At 45.6% G+C, this 22,499-nt stretch overlaps 1 protein-coding gene across 7 annotated transcripts in view; it reads left to right on the forward strand.

The window, feature by feature from the left end:
* The first annotated feature begins 3,641 nt into the window (after nt 1-3,641).
* LOC103188281 (copine-8) overlaps nt 3,642-22,499 on the forward strand; it is a 203,712-nt gene continuing 184,854 nt past the window's right edge. For 5 of the 7 annotated variants that reach the window (XM_007908223.2, XM_042335743.1, XM_042335741.1 and 2 more), the window contains exon 1: nt 4,703-4,938. In XM_007908223.2, the coding sequence (XP_007906414.1) occupies nt 4,844-4,938 (95 nt within the window). In that variant the 5' untranslated portion in view covers nt 4,703-4,843. Of the gene's footprint in view, nt 3,734-4,702; nt 4,939-22,499 lie in introns of those variants that run through there. The other 2 variants (XM_042335739.1, XM_042335740.1) reach the window with 2 other exon arrangements.

The following is a 22,499-nucleotide window of genomic DNA, read 5'->3' on the forward strand; positions in this document are numbered from 1 at the left end:
ATATTCAGGAAGTCAGACTTCAGGTAATTCAGAAGCAGAGTTACAAAAACCATTTCCATTCATGCAGTGAAAACAATGAGAATGTTTGTCATCCTACAAACTGTACGTATACATATGTATCTATAGTATACACCAAACAGTGTGTGCAATAATACACGGATGCATTCAATACATTGAAACACTACACGTGTGTATATACTGCAAATGTATGTTCAGTATGTTTGGCACCTCGTGTGAACGTGTTCAGTTTATACTCCATGGAGTATCTGATGTTACTCCCTGGTTCCTGCTTTGCCAGTCTGGGGGTTACTCGCTGGATGTTGGAATTCTTTAGATTGTAGGGAAATGGGGATCCTCCTTCGATGCCTTTGGCGGCATCTAATGCCAACATCACCCCGAGGGTACTCTGCCCACTTAACTGTCGTATATAGTTAAACAGCACTGTTCCCGCGGATTTGGTGAGAGGAGTTATCATTACAATTACAGACAACAAAGTGTAAAGACGAAGGAAACGAATATATCACATTTCGCTCTTTCTTTGTTTCCGCCCTTTGCAGACACTGGGCTTGAGTTTGCCATTTGGCTGAGGTTTAAAATCTGTGCTCAGCTTTTTAATGTTTCGGTTCGTGTGTATAATATATTGGGTTTTCAGGTGAGTATATGGGACATGTTTCACCAGAGTGTTGATGTACGAAGAGAGTCACTGAGGAGAAACCATCTGATTGCTGCTGCTCCGCTGTGGTGACGTGACTACTGTGTGTAACTGTGTCCTTGTCAGGTAACCGGTCCCAACCGCTGCTCTGAGCCGTGTGGCCGCGGGTCCGTCATCGCCGATTTACACACCGCCTTTGGTCCATTCCCTGTGGGTTCCGCTGTTTCCCGGAGTGACTCCCACTCCACTCGCAGCGCATCAACTGTGCTTTATCCCTTCATGTTAAAAACGGAAAGTGCTTCCCTCGCGATTCAAATCAGTTCCTGAACTCCCACCACAGGGTAAACCCGGAGCAATATCAAACCAAACCCACTTTTACTTTTGCGCCGAATATTGTTTAAATATCAAAATATCGCTTAACAATTAGACTTTGACATTTGACATTGGAAGTTTGTTATATGGCGAAGGATGAACCCGAGAAGCCGTATATATATATATATATATATAGATATATAAACAAAGATGGTCTGAGTGTGTTACAGTGGGACTGGGACTGGTTGGCATCAAAAACTCCTGTTCCGATAGTTAGTCCGGTCGTTAACCTCCATCAAAGATCCGTGTGGTTTGGATCGTCTCCCAGTAAAGTCTGTCTGTCTGTGTCTGTGTGTGTGTGTGTCTGCCGCCCGCCATGTGACTGAGGGCAGCACAGACAGTCAGACAGCCCTGGACTGCACACTGTACACTGCTGACAGACAGACAGACAGACAGACAGCCCTGGACTGCACACTGTACACTGCTGATAGACAGACAGACAGACAGACAGCCCTGGACTGCACACTGTACACTGCTGACAGACAGACAGACAGACAGCCCTGGACTGCACACTGTACACTGCTGACAGACAGACAGACAGACAGCCCTGGACTGCACACTGTACACTGCTGACAGACAGACAGACAGACAGACAGCCCTGGACTGCACACTGTACACTGCTGACAGACAGACAGACAGACAGCCCTGGACTGCACACTGTACACTGCTGACAGACAGACAGACAGACAGCCCTGGACTGCACACTGTACACTGCTGACAGACAGACAGACAGACAGACAGCCCTGTACTGCACACTGTACACTGCTGACAGACAGACAGACAGACAGCCCTGGACTGCACACTGTACACTGCTGACAGACAGACAGACAGACAGCCCTGGACTGCACACTGTGCGCTGCTCACACTGAGTGTCAGACCCTGTCACCGGAAGTGGATTGATAGCTCACACCCGACCTCATTCTCCACATACAATGTATTACTGAATCGGAACTCAGGGCATAAACACAGATTTACAGTAAAGGCAAAATATTTACTTTGGGTGTGACCTCCACACTCCTGAAACAAAACACCCCCAAGCGACTGCCAATACCATTTACAATGTGGACATTGTGTATGAATAATCCCCTCCACACCCCCCCCTCTCTCATACCCACAAACCCCCTCCACACCCCCCCCTCTCACCCCCCCCCCACAAACCCCCTCCGCAACCCCCCCTCTCTCTCACCCCCCCCCACAAATCCCCTCCGCAAACCCCCCCTCTCTCTCACCCCCCCCCACAAACCCCCTCCACACACCCCCCTCTCACACACACCCACAAACCCCCTCCACACACACCCCCACAAACCCCCTCCACACCCCCCCCTCACACACCCCCACAAACCCCTCCACACACCCCCCTCCTCACACCCCCCCACAAACCCCCTCCGCAACCCCCCCCATCTCTCACCCCCCCCACAAACCCCCTCCACACCCCCCCTCTCACACACCCCCACAAACCCCTCCACACCCCCCCTCTCACACACCCCACAAACCCCCTCCACACACACCCCTCTCACACACCCCCACAAACCCCCTCCACACACACCCCTCTCACACACCCCCACAAACCCCCTCCACACACACCCCCCCTCTCACACACCCCCACCACAACCCCCGCCTCCTCACACACCCCCACAAACCCCTCCCAACCCCCCTCCTCACACACCCCCACAAACCCCTCCACAACCCCACCCCCTCACACACCCCCCACAAACCCCCTCCACACCCCCCTCCTCACACACCCCCACAAACCCCCTTCACCCCCCCCCCACACACCCCCTCCACACAACCACCCCCCCTCACACACCCCCACAAACCCCCTCCACACACCCCCTCCTCACACACCCACACAAACCCCCTCCACAACCCCCCTCCTCACACACCCCCACAAACCCCCTCCACAACCCCCCCCCCCTCACACACCCCCACAAACCCCCTCCACAACCCCCCCCTCCTCACACACCCCCACAAACCCCCTCCACACACTCCCTCCTCACACACCCACACAAACCCCCTCCACAACCCCCCCTCCTCACACACCCCCACAAACCCCCTCCACAACCCCCCCCCCCTCACACACCCCCACAACCCCCTCCACAACCCCCCCCTCCTCACACACCCCCACAAACCCCTCCACACACTCCCTCCTCACACACCCCCACCAACCCCCTCCACACACCCCCTCCTTACACACCCACAAAAACCCCCTCCACACCCCCCCCCACTCCTCACACACCCACACAAACCCCCTCCACACCCCCCTCCTCACTCCTCACACACCCCCTCCTCACACACACACACCCCTTCCTTTTGCCAGAGGTCATTAGCGCTGGTTTAAAGGAAGGGAAAGTATCGCTGTGTTTCCTGAAGTGGCAGCGTTCCCAATCTTACAGAGACGTTAACACTTTACAGCCATTGAGCATTTCTCTGGATTAGAAGTTTGTAAATGCACATCACACAAATGTGCATCTGATAGTTGCATTGTGTCGGGTGAACAGTACTTTGCCGTCTGATTGCTGTGAAAGTGGCACACGCTATATATAATGGCCAATGGCATCCTGGAAGTGGGGTGAAATTTCACATTCTCTCTTTAAATTTGCCTGAAATTCCCCCTCCCATCTCAGGCGGGGAGTAACAATGTCTGTGCCCGTCCTCTGGGTTAGTTGGGATTTTTTTTGGTGCAGTAGCAAGAGCTGAGTCCCGGGTTGTGTATGTGTGTCTGTCTGTGTGTGTGTTTCTGTGTGTAGGAGTGTGTGTGTGTGTGTGTGGAGGGGGAGGGGTGTGGCTGTGTGTGTGGGGGTGGGGGTGTGTGGAGGGGGAGGGGTGTGGCTGTGTGTGTGTGTGTGGGGGGGTGTGTGTGGAGGGGGAGGGGTGCGGCTGTGTGTGTGTGGGGGTGTGTGTGTGAGTGTGTGTGTGGGGGGTGGTGTCTGTGTGTGTGTGTGTGTATGTGGGGGGGGGTGTCTGTGTGTGGAGGGGGCGGGGTGTGGCTGGGGTGCGGTTGTGTGTGTGTGGGTGTGTGTGTGGGGGGTGTGTGTGTGGGTGTGTGTGTGTGGGGGGGGTGTCTGTGTGAGTGTGGGGGGGTGTCTGTGTGTGTGGGTGGGGGGAGGGTGTTGTCTGTGTGTGTGTGTGTATGTGAGTGTGGTGGGTGTGTGGGGTGTATGTGTGTGTGGGGGGGGTGTGGTGGTGTGTGTGTGTGGGGGGTGTGTGGGGGGAGTGGGGTGTGTGTGTGTGTGGGGGGGATGTGTGTGTGGGGGATGTGTGTGTGTGTGGGGGGGCTGTGGGGGGGTGTGTGGGGGAATGTGTGTGTGTGGGGGTGGGTGTGTGTGTGGGTGTGGAGGGGGGTGTGTGGGGGGTGTGTGTGTGTGGGGGGGGTGGGGGGGGTGTGTGGGGGTGTGGGTGTGGGGGGGGGGGTGGGGGTGTGGGTGTGGGGGTGTGTGTGTGTGGGGGGTGTGTGGGGGTGTGGGGGTGTGGGTGTGGGGGGGGGTGTGGGGGTGGGTGTGTGTGGGGGGGTGTGTGGGGTGTGTGGGGGGTGTGTGTGTGTGGGGGGTGTGGGGGGTGTGGGGGGGTGGGTGTGTGTGTGTGGGGGGGGTGTGGGGGGTGTGGGTGTGTGTGGGGGGGGGTGTGTGGGTGTGGGGGGGGTGTGTGGGGGGTGTGGGGGGTGTGGGTGTGGGGGGGGGGGGTGTGGGGGTGTGTGTGTGTGGGGGTGTGTCTGTGCTGACGTTTGCTGTGTTTGTTATGAAGTGACACCACTCCCCCACACACTAACCTGAGCCCCAGAGCAGCTGCTCAGAGCTTCAGGGCTCGGCTGCTGGAGACGCTATGGAAAGCTTCAGGAATATGGCGTCCATAGGAGATTTCGATCCCATCCACGCGAGCATCCCGGCCACCAAAGTGGAAATCACCATCTCCTGCAGGTAATGTGCAATTCCCAAATGGCTCTCTCGAGAAACAGGAGTCCGGGGGTTTCCAGCGGCCGCTCCTGTGTTTGAAGAGTGAGATCAGCGCTTCCCTCACTCCCTCACTCATTCCCTCCCTCCCTCCCTCCCTCCCTCCCTCACCCACTCTCTTCCTCACTCACTCCCTCACCCACTCCCTCCCTCACTCACCCACTCTCTCCCTCACCCACTCTCTCCCTCACCCACTCTCTCCCTCACCCATTCCCTCCCTCACCCATTCCCTTCCTCACGCATTCCCTCCCTCACTCACACCCTCACCCACTCGCTCCCTCACTCCCTCACTCCCTCACCCATTCCCTCCCTCCCTCCCTCATTCCCTCCCTCCCTCCCTCACTCCCCCCTCCCTTTCTCACCCATTCCCTCCCTCACTCCCTCCCTCCCTCATTCCCTCCCTCATTCCCTCCCTCCCTCACCCACCCAGAGCGGGGAACCAGAACACTCAATATTCACAGAGAAAGTCAACTTCTATCTGATCCGAGCGGTTAGTCCCGAATTTGACCAGTCAGCAGAGAAAGAATGGACGTTACACTGCGATGTGCACTGGTGTTCCCCGTCTTTCCCCTCACATTCCTTCCAACAGGAGTGACTGTCTCCTGAGGTTTGGGTTTCCAGTTGAGTTCTGAAAAGTTGATGGGGAAGTGGGTTTGATATTACAGCACAGGATAACCTGGCCAACGCCTCATTTTGTGATCTGTGACTATGTTAGACGAATTGTGTGTTTATTTTTTGTAGTGTTTTATTTTTTGAAATACTAGAACTTTGAGTTGAATGGTGAGTGTTTGGTTGGAAGGACCTGAGACTGTTTGAACGCCAAAGCACCGCGTGTGGTTGTCAGCACGAAGGAGGCATCTCCCTGTCTGACGTGTTTAACTCTTACAGAGCTCGGTTTAAAACCTGTTTCTTTTTACACATGACCATTAGGTTTTTTTTAACCAAAAGAAGTTGAATAATATCATTATCAGAATAGCCCTTGAATTTGCCGGACACCCCAATATTATCTCGTAAAAGTTGTGTAGCTTCGAAACAGGTCTGTGGGTGACAGATTGTGAATCGTTCGAAAATCCAAGGATTATTGTGATTAATAATAATGTATTTATTAATAGTAATAATACATCGACAGTGATCACGTCTAATGTGTGTACCCTACTTGTACCGAGTTTATAGCATCGGCACCTGGTTACCTGCTCTTACTTCCCCATTTTTTAAAACACTGAATCGACATGTTTGCTAAAGAGAGTGTAGACTGTTGAACATGGTGACTGGGGCTGTCCAGTCCGGACCAGCACATATCATGTGCCCTCTGAACGTGGGACCAGAGGATTTTAGTTCAATCCCGTTGGGTCATTGACATTTGACTTTTCAATGTTAGGAAAATGTTTTTAAAATCCATCCTTCGCAGTCCTGAATAGCTGAGGCTGCAGTAAAGTTGGTCTGATTTTCTGCTGCCCTCAGACACTCTGGTTTCTCAGTGAGATTTGGGGGCAGATCTGTGAAGTGCTGTTCTAGATGCTTTCCAATGAATTTGACATTACTCCCACCGGAGGCAGTTATATAACTTAGTTATTTTGTTTATTTTTATGCTTGTCAATAGTTATAATGTATGATGTAAATAACTAAGCAGCCTTATTATGTGTGATTTATTATGCCTAGAAATAATCAGCAGTATTAGATTTTCTGGAGGATTAACTTGGGTACAATACACTAATTTGCTGTGCACCATAAATTCTTTTTTAATGTAAATTTCCAAGCAGTGCCAGAACTGTCCCAGTGAATCCCAATGGCCAATATTACTTATAGTGTGGGCTCACTGGATCAAAGAGCAACAAAATTGCACTAGATATAGATAGAATAAAGGTTGGGAAACCAGGCTTTGATTTGAAAGATTAATGTACAGAAGTGTAGCATACACTGGACCACAAAATACCTTTAAAACAACAGAATTAGATTTTTGCCAAATTAGATATGCGTTTGCTTTAGAAAATGTGACTCCTTTTCATTTTGGTAATCATGGCAGTGTTCTGGAACTCTGGAACCAAAAAAAAATGGTGGGCCACAGGTTTTGGCTTGGGTCCATCATAACTAGTAAGTTTCAAGGCTCAGGCATGCTGCTTCAGGGAATTGTGTGCCAGAAGTGATGCCCTTTCACATCAATGGATGGGAACATTAGTGTCTTCATCCGCTGGGATTGCTGTGTACATGAACCGGTGCCCAGTTTAAGAGCAACATAGCAGAACACCATGTCTGGTCTCTTACCCATAATTGGTGCCAGACCTGGAATAAATGTGAGGTAGAATATAATTGAAAGAATCATAGAAATTTGTGGTTTGAGCTGAAATTCCCCCAACAACTGAATACCTAGCTTAAAGAAAATATTGTTTAAAATCATTCATTGTCAAACGAGGTAGGGCCAGCCATGCCTATTACCAGAATATTAGAGCAGATTAGCCTTGGTCTTGTCGACATTCAATTGAAGGAAGTTGGAGATCATCCAGGACTTGTTGTCTGACAAGCAATACAATATACTAATAATAATTCTTGCATTTCATATAGCGTCTTATCACGTCACTAAGCTGTTTTAAAGCACTTCATCGGATATACTGTGAAGTTGATACACTGCTGTCTTGACAGAATGTCTGTCAGACATTAAGTCCTGGATGAGGACCAACTTTCTCCAGTTGAACATCAACAAGACCGAGGCCTTCCTGATTGGCTTTCGTCAGCCCCTCCACAACTCAGGCACAGGCAGCTTCACCATCAATGGAAGCACCCTTCACCACACCGAGCCAGTCTTGGTGCCTTGTTTGACCCTCAACTGTTCTTTCTTTCCCACATTTGCCATGACCCGCTCTGCCTTCCTCCACTTAATAACATATTGTCCGGCTCCGCCACTGCCTCTCTTTTCCTTATGCGGAGTCCTGTAGCTCAGTGCTTAGAGCATTTGCCATGCAAGCGAGAGATCTGGGTTCAATTCCCAGCAGGGCAAAATGTTAGGCAAGTTTCCTTACTCCACACGCCTCTGGTTACCTAGCAGTAAATAGTTAGTCGATTGGCCGATCGCTTTTCCAGAGGTAATAATGCCTTCAAAATTTTTTAAAAAATGAATAATAATAAATTGGTACTTCAATCCATGACTGTTTGTGGGGCACTGCTGTGCGCAATTGGCTGCCGCGTTTCGCCCACAAAATATACAGTTAATTAACTTTACAGTATATTCTGTGAAGCGCTTTGAGACAGCTTGAAGATGTGATAAGGCGCTGTATCAAATGCAAGGATTATTATTAATACCTCTAGGCTCGACCACACCAACTCCCTACTTGTTGGCCTTCCCAAGTCTTCCTTCCACAAGCTGCAGATCATCCAGAACTCTGCCGCTTGTGTCCTCTCCCGCACCAGCTCCGTGACCTTAACACCCCCTCCCATGCCTGTCTCCACTGGCACCCCATTCCCTAGAGGATAGAGTTCAAAATCCTCGTCCTCATCTTCAAAGCCCTCCACGGCTTTGCTCCTTCCTACCTCTGTGACCTGCGTACCCCGCCCGGCCCACCCCATCTTCAACCACACTTTTGGACACACTCTTACACCTTACCCTATCTATCCTCCACCCTCCTGATCCCAACCCCCTGCTTGGGTCCAGATCCCTGATTGTCCAGCGCCCTGGGATGTCCTCCCAATGTGAAGGGCGCTGTACAAATGTAATTTGTTGTTGCTTTTGATTGACTGTATTTTATGGGAAAAACGTGGCACACTGCAATGTCCCACAAACAACCATGGATTGAGTGACCAATTTTATTTTGGAAGGATTGTTGACCAGGACACCAGGAAAAACTCCCTTCTCTTTTTGAATGGGATCTGTAACTTCCACCTGAACAGGCAAATGGGAATTCAGTTTAACATCTCATCTGAAGGACGGAAATTTATAATCAGTTAGAAAGAAGTGTTCCTGGCATCAAGGGTGGAGGCAGAGAGATAGAGTTCTGTACATCTTAATGTGCTGGGGGTGCAGCTGATGAGCAGAAGAAGACACTTTCCTATAGGGAAGGATGACAAATCAGCAGGGAAGTCACCCAGGTGCTCTTGTGGTAGAAACTGCTCAAATGGTTGTCACATAAGAACCTTAGAGTAAAATCCTCTTAACGAGGGAATAGTGCACAGTTCGGTGGTATTGACAAAAAAGGAGTGAAATTACAACAGAACCAAACACAGGTTTTCTGAAAATATGGCAAGAGAATTCCTCTCTTAGGGTTCCAGAAATCTTCATTTCGTAATCCTTGGAGTAAAATATGAGAGAATCTTTCTATTCAGGGAATGTGTTTGTAAATGTGCAACCATGGCTAAAGATGTTCCAGATTATTGCAATTTTTATATAAGCTTCAAAACTTAAACATTTCTAGCGTTGGATTGTTCACCCATTAATAAGGTATGTGAGCTGGGTTTAGACTGGTGTGAGATTAGTTTAACCCTTTCGATGGTGCGTTGTTGCAAAAGTAATCTTGGTCATTTCTTATGGTCTTAGCCTTAAGACCATTCTTTTTTTAAGAGCTGCAAAAAGGCTTCCATACTAAGAATTTTTCAAAGTTCTGCACAATCTTAAATCATAAAACAATGGTTTTCAGGCTGACAATACAAAATTGTGAACCACTGGTTTTGAAGACAATATCTTGAATGTAAACTGTTTATCCATATTTTTGTAAAAGAAAATATTCTCAAATATTAACCTCTATGACAGATTTACTTCAAAAAGTAATAGGCACCAAATATTTCAAGGAGCTTATCAGGAAGATATTTTTTCATGTTACTTCTGTCTCATAAGATTAGGCTTCTCTTGAAAATCGGCACATTTAGAACCGTCTCCAGCCCATTTACATTAAGGACCTAAACTCATGTCAGTTTTATAGTTCAAGCCAATGCTGATACCATCACAGCTGCTACATTGAAGTGATTGGTGCAAAATTCCTCTTGCGGCCAAGTGTAGTGACTTTGATAATGTCTGCTAATAAAGGGATTCCACACTCTATACATTGGGAGTTATCTTATGACGATCGTTAAAAATAGCAATCCCTTTTGTCACAATGTTGTAGACTGGGATAAATTCCATTCTAAAGGTATAGTGAAAAGAACTCTACATTTTTTTTGATGACTAATTAGATTTTATGCTACTTAATAATAGTAATCCTTATATTTGGAGCAAACCTTTTAAGTCGGGAGAATGTCTCAAAGCACTTCACAGGATATACTGCAAGGTGGAGTGACTGCATGTTGTGAGTGAATACTTGAGTATTTACAGCAGACACATGCTAGTATACAGCTAGTTATGAGTCCATGGGGGGAGAGGGGAATGAAAAGGGAAATAGCGTTTTGTTTCTACCCCCAGTTGTGTATAGAGTGGCCCCATTGGAGCACACTCCAGTTGAGCACATGTTTGCTTGTAGCATAGGGTCTACTATATTGGATATATATTTACTATACAGGAAGCACGATAGACCTAATAAAATCTAATCTGGTTAAATTTTAATGTTACTGTATGAAACCCAGTCACACAATCAACTCTTTGATAACATTTAGAATCAACCCCCTTGAGAATTCTTGGGCCATCTAGTGCACCTGCCAATCTTCCAGGGAATTTTGGGAACTGGAGGCAATACTGATTTGCATTTACAGCGTTTATACTACAGCAATAAGACTGCAGTTCCTTATATTGCTTCCTCAAGTGCAATTTGAGCAGGTTCTATCTAGCTTTAAACTATGTTTTACATGTTTCATCCCAAATTGTGCAGTATAAATGCAGCAAAACAATAATGGACCTTGATAAGTCTAAAAGATCAGTAGTCATCATCAGTATACTTTACAATATACCATGTGAAGTTGTTTGACATGCCTCAATGACATGATAAGGTTCTACATCATTCAGCAACTACGTGGTTGTTGGTATCAAATACATTGCCCACCAGAGGCAAAGAAACAAGCAATTTAAAATGAAATAAAATCAACTCCACAAAAAATCTATGGAGTGATTACAAGGCTTGTAATTTGATTTATAAAATGGTGATAAACTGTTTAAAGTTTACTATAATGGTTTATAACTTCATCCTTATCTTTTGCTGAGATTACAGCCTTGTATTTACTCGCAAGTCATTATTCGGGGAGTTATTATTGTCTGATATTTGCACATGTGCAAGCTAAGGACTTTATTGTGCAATAGGATGGCAGTCGAAAGTTATTGATTTGATAAATGATATTCAACAATCTTTCCAACGCGACAGAGGGGTGGCCCTCATCTCCAAAACCTCCGTTGGTCTATCAAAACCCCCCTAAAATATGCTGTCATCACTCCTCCTTAAAAAAAACACCCTCGATTCCTCCAACCTCACAAACTTCAGACCTATCTCAAAACTGCCCTTGCTGGCCAAAGTTTCGGAACACATTGCTGCAAATCAACTTCACTCACACCCTCTACTCCCTGCTCAACCCTCTCCAGGCCAGTTTTTGCCTAACCCACAGCATAGAGATAGCACTCGTCAAAGTAACGTCTTCTCTCTCTCTCTGTGACCAGGGCTCCCTCTGCCTCTTCGTTCTGACCCTCTCCACCATGTTTGACATAGTCGATCACACCATCTTCCTCCTCCGCCTCTCCTTCCTCCATCCACCTTAGTGGGACCACACTTGCATGGTTCGAGTCCTAATTAACAAACCACCAACAGTGCATCTCGCCAAATGGTTTTTCTTCCCGCACCCACTCAGTTACCTGCGGAGTACCCCAAGGCTCCATCCTTGGTCCAGTTCTTTTCTTCATCTACATGCTGCCACTGCAATGTCATCCGCAGACATGGAGTCAACTTCCACATGTATGCGGATGATACCCAAATCTATTTCTCCTTCACCTGTGACTCCCAGTCCGCTGATGCCCTGTCAGCTTGTTTGACGGACATCAAGGCCTGGATGAGCGCAAATTTCCTGCAGCTGAATGTCGGCAAGATGGAAGCCACACTCTTTGGCTCCTGTCAACATCTTCTCTCCTGTGGGTCTGAACTCCTCAACCTCCTCGGGCTCACCCTAAGATTCACCGAATCCATGGGGTTAGGAGTCAAGTTCGATCCCCAGCTTTCCTTTCTACCATACATCCGTTCCCTGATCAGGAACGTTTATTCTACCTCCGCCACATTGCCCGTCTCTATGAGTATCTCACAACCAACATAGCTGAAATTCTTGTCTACTCCTTCGTCACTTCCCGGCTGGATTATTCTAATGCCCTCCTTAATGGTTTCCCCAGCTCCACCAAACACAATTAATTAAAACTCCGCCAACTGGATCCTCACCCGCATAAGACTCTGTACCTCCATCCCACCAGTCCTTGCCAGGCTCCACTGGCTCCCAATTACTGAACAGATAGATTTCAAGATCCTTCAACTTGTTTTCAAATCCCTTCAAGCCCTCACACCTCCCTAGCTATCCGACGTGCTTACCCCCCACTCGACCACCCACTGCCCTCACTCATCTGGCTCCGGCCTCCTATTTGTTCCTTGTGGCCGTACCTTCAGGCACTATACCCCTAAATTCTGGAACTCTCTCCTTCAATCCCACCATCTTGCCCCTTCCCTCCCCACCTTCAAATTCCACCTAAGAAGGCCTAAAGACCTTCCTTTTTGATCATGCTTATGGTCACCAGCCCCCTCCTTCTCCCCACCTGTCAGGCTCTTCCACTCTCAAGCACTCCGGGATGCTACCCTGCGTGAAGGATGCTATATAAATGCAAGTTGTTGTTGTTGACAATTCCATGCATCCCACATATATATAAAAATCCCAGAGACAGTTTGTTGGAATGGAATATGCACTCTCTCCCTGGAGGGATGCATCCTAATTCCAGAAAGTATTAGGTGCAGGTTAGCAAAGTCCAAGGCTTGGGGACCCCAGCATGTGTATTGGGGTGTTGCTGGAATCTAACCAGCTAAAACTGCTTACACTGTCTGACAAGCTTTCCCGCTGCTTGTCCAGCTCGGGCCACACCACCTGTCAGAGCTTTGGCATGCAGGATTAACAGGAGTTGACTGGGAAGATTCCCTGCAGTGCCTGGAATACTGTAAACCTGCATGGCTCAGGAACTGGTTTACTAAGACCACCACAGAGTCTGGTTCACTACACTTCCCAGTAAATTGGAGAAATTCCCTTCTTGAATATTACCATGGGATTTTTAAGGTTCACCTGAATGAGAAGAGGGAATAACAGTGAAGATGAGAATGAATAGCAATAGTTTTGGAAACATGTCACTGGATAATGCTTTTTTAAAATGAAGTTGTATTTTTTCTAAAAACTACTAAATAGTCAGTTGATGTAAACATCTTCACGGTCATGGTTAAACATCTTTTTTGTTTGTTGGAAGAAGTCTGAATTATTTATTTCACTATAGTTCTACCATAGATGCTGTTTTCCATACCCTATTTTATGCTACCACTTTTATCCCTGTGTGAAACTATTGAGAAAAAAATATATAATGATACTACTATGAAACACAATATTGTTGTATGAACACTTAACCTGTTCAGTCATACATTTTCCAGCAGTGAGATCCACAACATTTTTACAATGGTAGACATACTGTTTCTATTAAAGTGAATTAAGTCTGCAACAAAGTCATAAACACTCTCTCTCTCGCGCACACATGCACAGCATTGATTATTAATTCATGCTGCCTAAAAAAAATTCAGCTTACTATTTGTAAATATTAACTTTGATACTTTGAATTGTTATCAACTGCGGTAAACTTAAGACTTTTTAACTGCCCTCAATGAACCTGTTGTATAACAGTTTAACGTCAATAATAATAAAACAATGACTTGCATTCATATAGTCCTGTGGAGTCCTGTAGCTCAGTGGTTAGAGCACTTGCTTTGCAAGTGAGAGACCTGAGTTCAATTCCAGGCAGAGGGCGAAACCTTGGGCAAGTTTCCTTACTCCACACAGAGCCTAATAATAATCCCTCCAAAATCAAAAACAATAATAAATTGGTCATTTTCAATCTACAACTGTTTGTGGGACATTGCTGTGCGCAATTGGCTGCCGCGTTCGCCCACAAATATATAGTCAATTCACTTTACAGTGTGTTCTGTGAAGCGCTTTGGGACATCCTCCCGACGTGAAAAGCGTTATATCAAATGCAAGGATTATTATATAGGAACCTTCAAATGGGATAGCATCTCGGAATACTTGAACAGGCAGACAGGACCTTGTTTAAAATGTCATTTGAAGGACAGCACATCTGACAATGCAACGTCCCTCCAGCACTGCAGTTAATGTCCACCTAGACTATAATAATAATCCTTTGATTTGATACACTGCCTTTTACATCAGGAAGACGTCCCAAATGCTTCACAGGATATATTGTGAAGTGGAGTAACTGTGTTTTGTGGGTGACAGCAAATTGGCAACAGCCATTCCAATAGTAGACATGCTACGAGCTATATTAAAGTGAATTTAGTCTGTAACAATGTCATAGACTATCTCTCTTTCGCATGCACACACACGCGCACGCACACACAGCAAATATGAAGCTTGAACCCACAATCTTCTGATTTGGAGGTACTACCAACTGATGCCTTGTTAGAGTATATGATAATCAATCTGCCTTGATATATGTTCCAAGACTATACAAGAGAGTTAGCAATGTCCTAATTTTAATTCTAGGGCTTTTTTGCCTTAGTAGGCTAATTTTGAAAATCCAAAAATAATTACACAATACCATGTAGTGAAGAACTATCTCAGTGACTATTCTCAGTGTACAAGGATAGTGATTGATTACAGTTTAATGCTTCTATTCACAGTTCAGACTAATACAGAGTTTCTTATACAATTTAACCCCTAATTCTTAATCTGGTTCTTCTGGTGTTAACTTCCAGCATTTTCTATTTTTATTGCATATTCCATATCCATTTTAGATTTTTTATGAACATAACCTTTTGAGCCTATTCCGTTATTCTTTAGATCATTGGAAGACAATTTAACAACCTTGCATTTGATACAGTACCTTATCAAGTTGTCGAGTCATCTCAAAGCTCTTCATAGAAGTATACTGTAAAATGGTGTGACTGTATTTTGGGGGCAAAATAAATTAATTAATTAATTAATTAATAAATAAATTAATAAATGTTTATAGTCTGGCTTGAAATCCCTTTGGAGAAGCAGAGAGAACAACAAGAACAAATTATATTTATATAGCGCCTTTCAAAACTCCCTTAAAAACTCCCTTAAGCTCCCTTTAAAACTGCCACCATCACGCCCACCCTGAAAAAACCCTCCCTTGATGCGTCGCAGCTATCAAGCTACCGGCCCATCTCCAACCTCCCCTTTCTCTCCAAGGTCCTGGAAAGAGTTGTCGCCTCCCAACTGCGCTCTTTCCTTTCCACCCATTCACTTTTCGAACCCCTTCAGTCAGGTTTCCGTGCTGCCCATAGCACAGAAACTGCCCTGGTCAAGGTCACCAATGATATCCTGACCATCTGTGACCAGGGCTCCCTCTACCTCCTCGTCCTCCTCGACCTATCGGCAGCATTCGATACGGTCGACCACGCTATCCTACTCCACCGCTTGTCCTCCCACCTCAACCTTCAAGGCACTGTCCTTGAATGGTTTAGGTCGTACCTTTCTCACCGTCTTCACTTTGTCTCGACGAATGGCTTCTCCTCCACCCCCCGTACTGTCTCATGTGGTGTCCCTCAGGGCTCTGTCCTCGGTCCCCTCCTCTTCACCCTCTATATGCTCCCCCTTGGTGACATCATCCGCAGACATGGAGTTAACTTCCACATGTATGCGGATGACACCCAACTCTACCTTTCCTCCTCTACTCTCAACTCCACGACCACCGATGTCCTGACAGCTGCCTGTCCGACATCGAGTCCTGGACGAGAGACAACTTTCTTCAGCTCAACGTGCGAAAAACCGAGGCCCTCCTGATTGGCTCACGTCAGCGCCTCCGCACCTCAGGCGCCGACACCATCAGCATCCAAGGCTGCACTCTCCACCTCTCAAAGCCAGTCAGGAACCTCGGCGTTTTGTTCGACCCTGAGCTGTCCTTTCTCCCTCACATCCGCACCACAACTGGCACCGCCTTCCATCACCTCCGGAACATCGCCAGACTACGGCACTACCTCACCCCTCACGCTGCTGAAACCCTGGTTCACGCCTTTGTCACCTCAAGGCTGGACTATGGGAACTCTCTCCTCGCCGGCCTTCCCGCCACCTCCCTCCACAAGCTGCAGGTCATTCAGAACTCTGCAGCTCGTGTACTGTCCCGCACCAGGCTTCGGGACCACATCACTCCCACCCTCACTCGCCTCCACTGGCTCCCCATCCCCCAGAGGATTGATTTCAAGATCCTCATCCTCACCTACAAGGCCATTCACGGCCTTGCTCCCTCCTACCTCTCCGACCTACTATCACCCTACCTACCTGCCCGTACCCTCCGTTCCTCTGGCTCCGGTCTGCTCCACGTCCCCCGCCCCAATCGCCCTACCATCGGTGGTCGGGCTTTCAGCCTCTCAGCCCCTAAGCTCTGGAACTCTAACCCCCAGTGCATTCGCTGCCTCCTCCCTTTCCTCCTTCAAGGCCGGTCTCAAAACCTTTCTCTTTGACCGAGCATTCAGCTCCCTTCTCGACTCTCTACCCTATCCTCCCTCCCTCCCTCCCCTCCCCTCACCCTGACCATTTCCCCCCTCCTCGCTCCCTCCCTTCCCTCACCCTGACCATTTCCCCCCTGCTCGGGTCATGACCCAACTGTGCAGCGCCTTGGGACGTCCTCCTGACGTGAAAGGCGCTTTATAAATGGAAGCTTGTTGTTGTTGTTTCATGTCAGGAGGAGTTGGGGATCCACACCCGAGCTGGTGCTTGGGATCAGGAGGGGTGGAAGGCAGGGAGGGTAGGAGTAGGAGGGTGACAAATGAAAAGGATGTTAAACGTTGATCATCATTGTTCCTCACCCTGTGATTTTAAAAGCATTCCAGACCCTTATTGAAAATCGCATTAGATTTTTACCATAAATAAATAAATACATCAAGAGTGTTGAGAAAGGTTGTATATGAGGCTTGTCTCCGTCAGGTTATGGTTTCATCATTGAAACCTGAAAACAGGTGGTTGGGGAAAAAGTCACATTACAAAATCATCTGCATTAAAGGTTTTTTGAAAAAAGTAGAGGTGACGTAAGCTTAAGCATGTAGCATGGACAAAATTCCATGTTTAAAATCTATAATCATAATAATTCTTGCATTTGATACAACGCCTTATCACAACATTGAGACATCTCAAAGCGCTTCACAGGATATACCGTAAAGTGGATTGACTATGTATTTTGTGGGCGAAACACAGCAGCCAATTGCACACAGCAGTGTTCCACAAAGCAGCCATGGAGTTTGCGACCAATTTTATTTGGAGGATTTATTGGCCAGAACACTGGGAGAAACTCCTTTCTCTTTTCAAATAGTGCCAGATGAATGAAACATTAAACTAAGGCCAGTCTGCCCGTCCAGGTTGACGTTAAAATCCCATGGCACTGTTTGAAAAGAGAAGGGAGGTTCTCCCAGTATCCTGGCCAACAATCCCCCCAAAATAAAATTAGTCACTCACTTCATGGCTCTTTCTTCATGGGACATTGCTGTGCACAAATTTGCTGTGTAATTGGTCCACAAATTAAGTCACCAGACTTTACAGTAAAATCCTGTGAAATGCTTTGATACAGGTGCTATATCAAATACAAGGATTATTATTATTATTGTATGCACTGCTTCTTTTAGAATCCAAACATTGCTGAAAGTAGCATGGAAAAGCATTAAGTTGTTTGTTTCTCTTTGACCGTGCCTTCAGCTCCCCTCTCGACTCTCTACCCCCTCATCGCTCCCTCCCTTCCCTCCCCTCACCCTGACCATTTCCCCCCTGCTCGGGTCCTGACCCAACTGTACAGTGCCTTGGGACGTCCTCCCGACGTGAAAGGCGCTCTATAAATGGAATCTTGTTGTTGTTGTTGTGTGATAATTGGTTATGGTAGGAGAGATATGGAGAGGTGTTTTACACACACCATAAGACACTATTCCTGGATCAACCAAGGCAACCAAACATTGTGTAAACACAGTGTCCAATTACCAGGAAAATTAGCTCACAAAGGAACTGGAGGTGTGACAGAAAGCATCAAAACTAGGCTGGGAAGGAGCAGTGTGGCAGTGTGAAACAAATATGGTAAAAATCTATATCAAATGCAAGGATAATATTTTGTTATTATATTAAATTAATGCAGTTGAAGAAATGAATATTGAAAGAAGTAATAAAGGCTAAAAAAGTTAATTATTTAAGAAGATGATAAAAGAAAAAAAGAAAATGAGAACAAGTAATAAATATTATAGAAAATGAAAAAGTCTAAATTATAGACTTAAGACAGTATATATCTTTCACTATATTATGAAGCCGGAATTACAAGGTTATAGGAAATATTCCACTAATAATGGAGTATTTCCTATAACATATAATGAAGTATTAGTGTCTAAAGACCTTCCTCTTCAACTGTGGCTTTGGCCACCCTCCCACCCTGCCCTCCACCCCTCCTGACCCCAACTCCCAACTGTCCAGCGCTGTGTGACGTCTTTCTGATGTGAAGAGCGCTATACAAGTGTAATTCGTTGTTGTTGTTAATCTTAAGCTCCAGTTATACTCATGCTACAACGCTACAGGTGGGATATGGGGTATGGCAGACCAGTTATGCGATAAGCACTAAACTTCATACTCCTGAGGCTGAGCCAGGTAAAGCTGGTGTTATATGCTGATTAATTTATTATTATTAAACCTAGTAAAGCCAGGAATAATACTGATGCTTTAATAATGTTAGCAAGCATAACAACAGTTAAATAGACCAGTCAGGAACTTTGAAATTTCCATTTTACTGCACCTTATCACATCAAAATGTTTCAAAGTGCTTAGGAAATAATTACTGTCAAGTTTACTGACTTTTTACGGGCAAACACATCAGTCATTCACACCAATAATGTCTCACAAACATCATGAATTGAATGACCAATTTAATCTGGAGGATTATTGGTCTGGACACTGGAAGAAAATCCCTGCACTTTTCAGATAGTGTCCAGTGATCCTTAAATCTACTTGAATAGTCAGATGGAACTTCAGTTTAACATTTAATTGAAAGTCTACACCTCTAACAGTGTAGCATTCCCTTTATTAAATAAATATAGAAGATTGGTTGCATTTATAAAGAGTACTTACTTTCCTCAATAGTTACATAATTTTATATAATATAATTTCATGTCGAAAGGACATCAGGATTTACTCTAAAGTATACCGACTGTGTATTTTATGGATGAAGGCAGCAGCCAATTTGCATATAGCAATGTCCCACAAATGGCCCGGAATTGAAAGACTAATTTTATTTGGGTGTTGTTGGCTAGGACACTGGGAAAAATGTCCTTCTCTTTTCGTATGGGATCATTAACATCTATCTGAACAGGCAAATCCAACCTCCAATTGGCGGGCCGTGTTTCGCCCACAAATATACAGGCCATTCACTTTACAATATATTCTGTGAAGCTCTTTGAGACATCTAGAAGACGTGAAAAGCGCTACATCAAATGCAAGGATTATTATTATATTGTTAAAGATGATTTAGAGTGAAATTTAGCTGACAATTTATTATTCAGCAGAGCATTGTGGCTAGATTTTTCAGTTCAGCAGTTGTGACTCTTGGAGCAGACTGAACTGGTTTAGAAAACTCTTTACACTAAAACATTGATGATGAAAATTCAGGATAAAGCTGAATTATACCCAGAGCTATCACTGCTATAGCGATTAAAGAGAGTTGAGACTACAGAAAAAACAAGCATCAATTAAAAGGGCTCTTATACTAAATATTTACTATTTGGCTGAAACACAAAATACAAACCTCAAATGTAACTTTTCAGGACAAACTAAACTGTGTTTGGTATGAAGCTTTGGGACTCTTGCCAAGAGTGAAGAGAAACTGTATAAACAATATGAGGAGAGTAAGAACAGTTTGAATACTAATCTTGCTGCTGATCCAGTGGAGTAACAATGAATTTGGTGGCAAGGTGGGGTGTGTATGTGTCTGTATGTATGTATGTATGTATGTATGTGTGTGCGAATTCCTATGTTGCTGGACTCAAAATAAATCCTGCATTACAAAAGCTAAATCTAGGAAAATTGATGGAATCTTGAAACTCAGCTTCAGTTGGAACCAAATGTGTAAGCATTAGAAGTCAGATCATGTTACAAGGTTATACCTATTGATGTGGGGCCAGTTGTAAGAGTATAGTATACAGTGGCTCTATTATCAGTTTTAAAATCATAAAAGTGACAGCACAAAGGAGCTAATTTGGCCCATCAGCTGCATCATTGGAACCATAATAATACTTGCATTTGATATGTCTTTCAGGCAGGGGGAATACCTCAAAATGCTTCACAGGATTTACTGTGAAGTGTATTTGTGTGTGCAAATGTGGCAGCCCAATTGCTCACATTGTTGTCCCACAAACAGCCATGGCCAAATTTATTTGGGGGATAGTTGGCCAGGAGACCAGGATAAACTATACTTAATTCCAATTCCTTGCTCTTTCCTTCGTATTGTTTCTCTTCAAATGTTTATCTAATCCCCTTTTAAATATTACCTTTGATAAAGCTTGTTTTAGTAGTCCTCTCTATGAAAAAAGTCTTCTAACCTTGTCTTCTTACCTAACCATTCCACTCTTTACAGGTTGCACTTTATAAAATATGATGTTGCTTAAGAATAGTTAGGACTATGCTTTCAATAAATCTTTTCTTTAAAAGTGTCATAACTGTATTCAAGTGAATTAAGCACCTGCATGTATGTGCAGCTTGCTTCATCATTACATGACTGCGAGTATTTTTTATTAGTTTATATTGCGTTCATACTTTTATTGAATTTTCTGAAAGATACTGTGTAAATGTAAAAGTCAATAAACATTGTTGTATTGACTAAAATACCACTTTAGTTTCTTGTGACAGCAGATATAGGTTAGACATATATAAGCCATGGCACTGTCTATATCAATGCTATGGCTTTTCTATATCAATAATAAAAGCAGTATTTTTCCAGGAATGGCTAAAAATGTAACAATAAGCACTTCCATTAATCCTTGTTCTTGAGGCAGTAAGTGCAATATTGCAGCAAATAATTTAATTGTACTGTTCCTTAATGTCGTTTATGTCATTTGAAACTAAAATATAGTAGTCTTTCATTGGTTCATCGTGAAAAGAAGATTGTTGCTATGGTACTGCTCTTTCTCAACTCACACATGTGCAGGAACAACTGTATCAGCAGCACACTCTCACACAGCACTGTATCAGCACTCTCACACAGCACTGTATCAGCACACTCACACACAGCACTGTATCAGCACTCTCACACACAGCACTGTATCAGCACTCTCACACACAGCACTGTATCAGCACTCTCACACACAGCACTGTATCAGCACACTCTCACACAGCACTGTATCAGCACTCTCACACACAGCACTGTATCAGCACTCTCACACACAGCACTGTATCAGCACTCTCACACAGCACTGTATCAGCACTCTCACACACAGCACTGTATCAGCACACTCACACACAGCACTGTATCAGCACACTCACACACAGCACTGTATCAGCACTCTCACACACAGCACTGTATCAGCACTCTCACACACAGCACTGTATCAGCACTCTCACACACAGCACTGTATCAGCACTCTCACACACAGCACTGTATCAGCACTCTCACACAGCACTGTATCAGCACTCACACACAGCACTGTATCAGCACTCTCACACACAGCACTGTATCAGCACTCTCACACACAGCACTGTATCAGCACTCTCACACACAGCACTGTATCAGCACTCTCACACACAGCACTGTATCAGCACTCTCACACACAGCACTGTATCAGCACTCTCACACACAGCACTGTATCAGCACTCTCACACACAGCACTGTATCAGCACTCTCACACAGCACTGTATCAGCACACTCACACACAGCACTGTATCAGCACACTCACACACAGCACTGTATCAGCACACTCACACACAGCACTGTATCAGCACACTCTCACACAGCACTGTATCAGCACTCTCTCACACAGCACTGTATCAGCACTCTCACACAGCACTGTATCAGCACACTCTCACACACAGCACTGTATCAGCACTCTCGCACTGCATTGTATCAGCACTCTCTCTCACACAGCACTGTATCAGCACTCTCTCTCACACAGCACTGTATCAGCACTCTCTCTCACACAGCACTGTATCAGCACACTCGCACTGCATTGTATCAGCACTCTTGCACAGCACTGTATCAGCACTCTCGCACAGCACTGTATCAGCACTCTCGCACAGCACTGTATCAGCACTCTCGCACAGCACTGTATCAGCACTCTCGCACAGCACTGTATCAGCACTCTCGCACAGCACTGTATCAGCACTCTCGCACAGCACTGTATCAGCACTCTCGC

This window comes from Callorhinchus milii, unplaced genomic scaffold (genome assembly GCF_018977255.1).
Source record: "Callorhinchus milii isolate IMCB2004 unplaced genomic scaffold, IMCB_Cmil_1.0 Scaffold5, whole genome shotgun sequence".
Taxonomy (NCBI): domain Eukaryota; kingdom Metazoa; phylum Chordata; class Chondrichthyes; order Chimaeriformes; family Callorhinchidae; genus Callorhinchus; species Callorhinchus milii.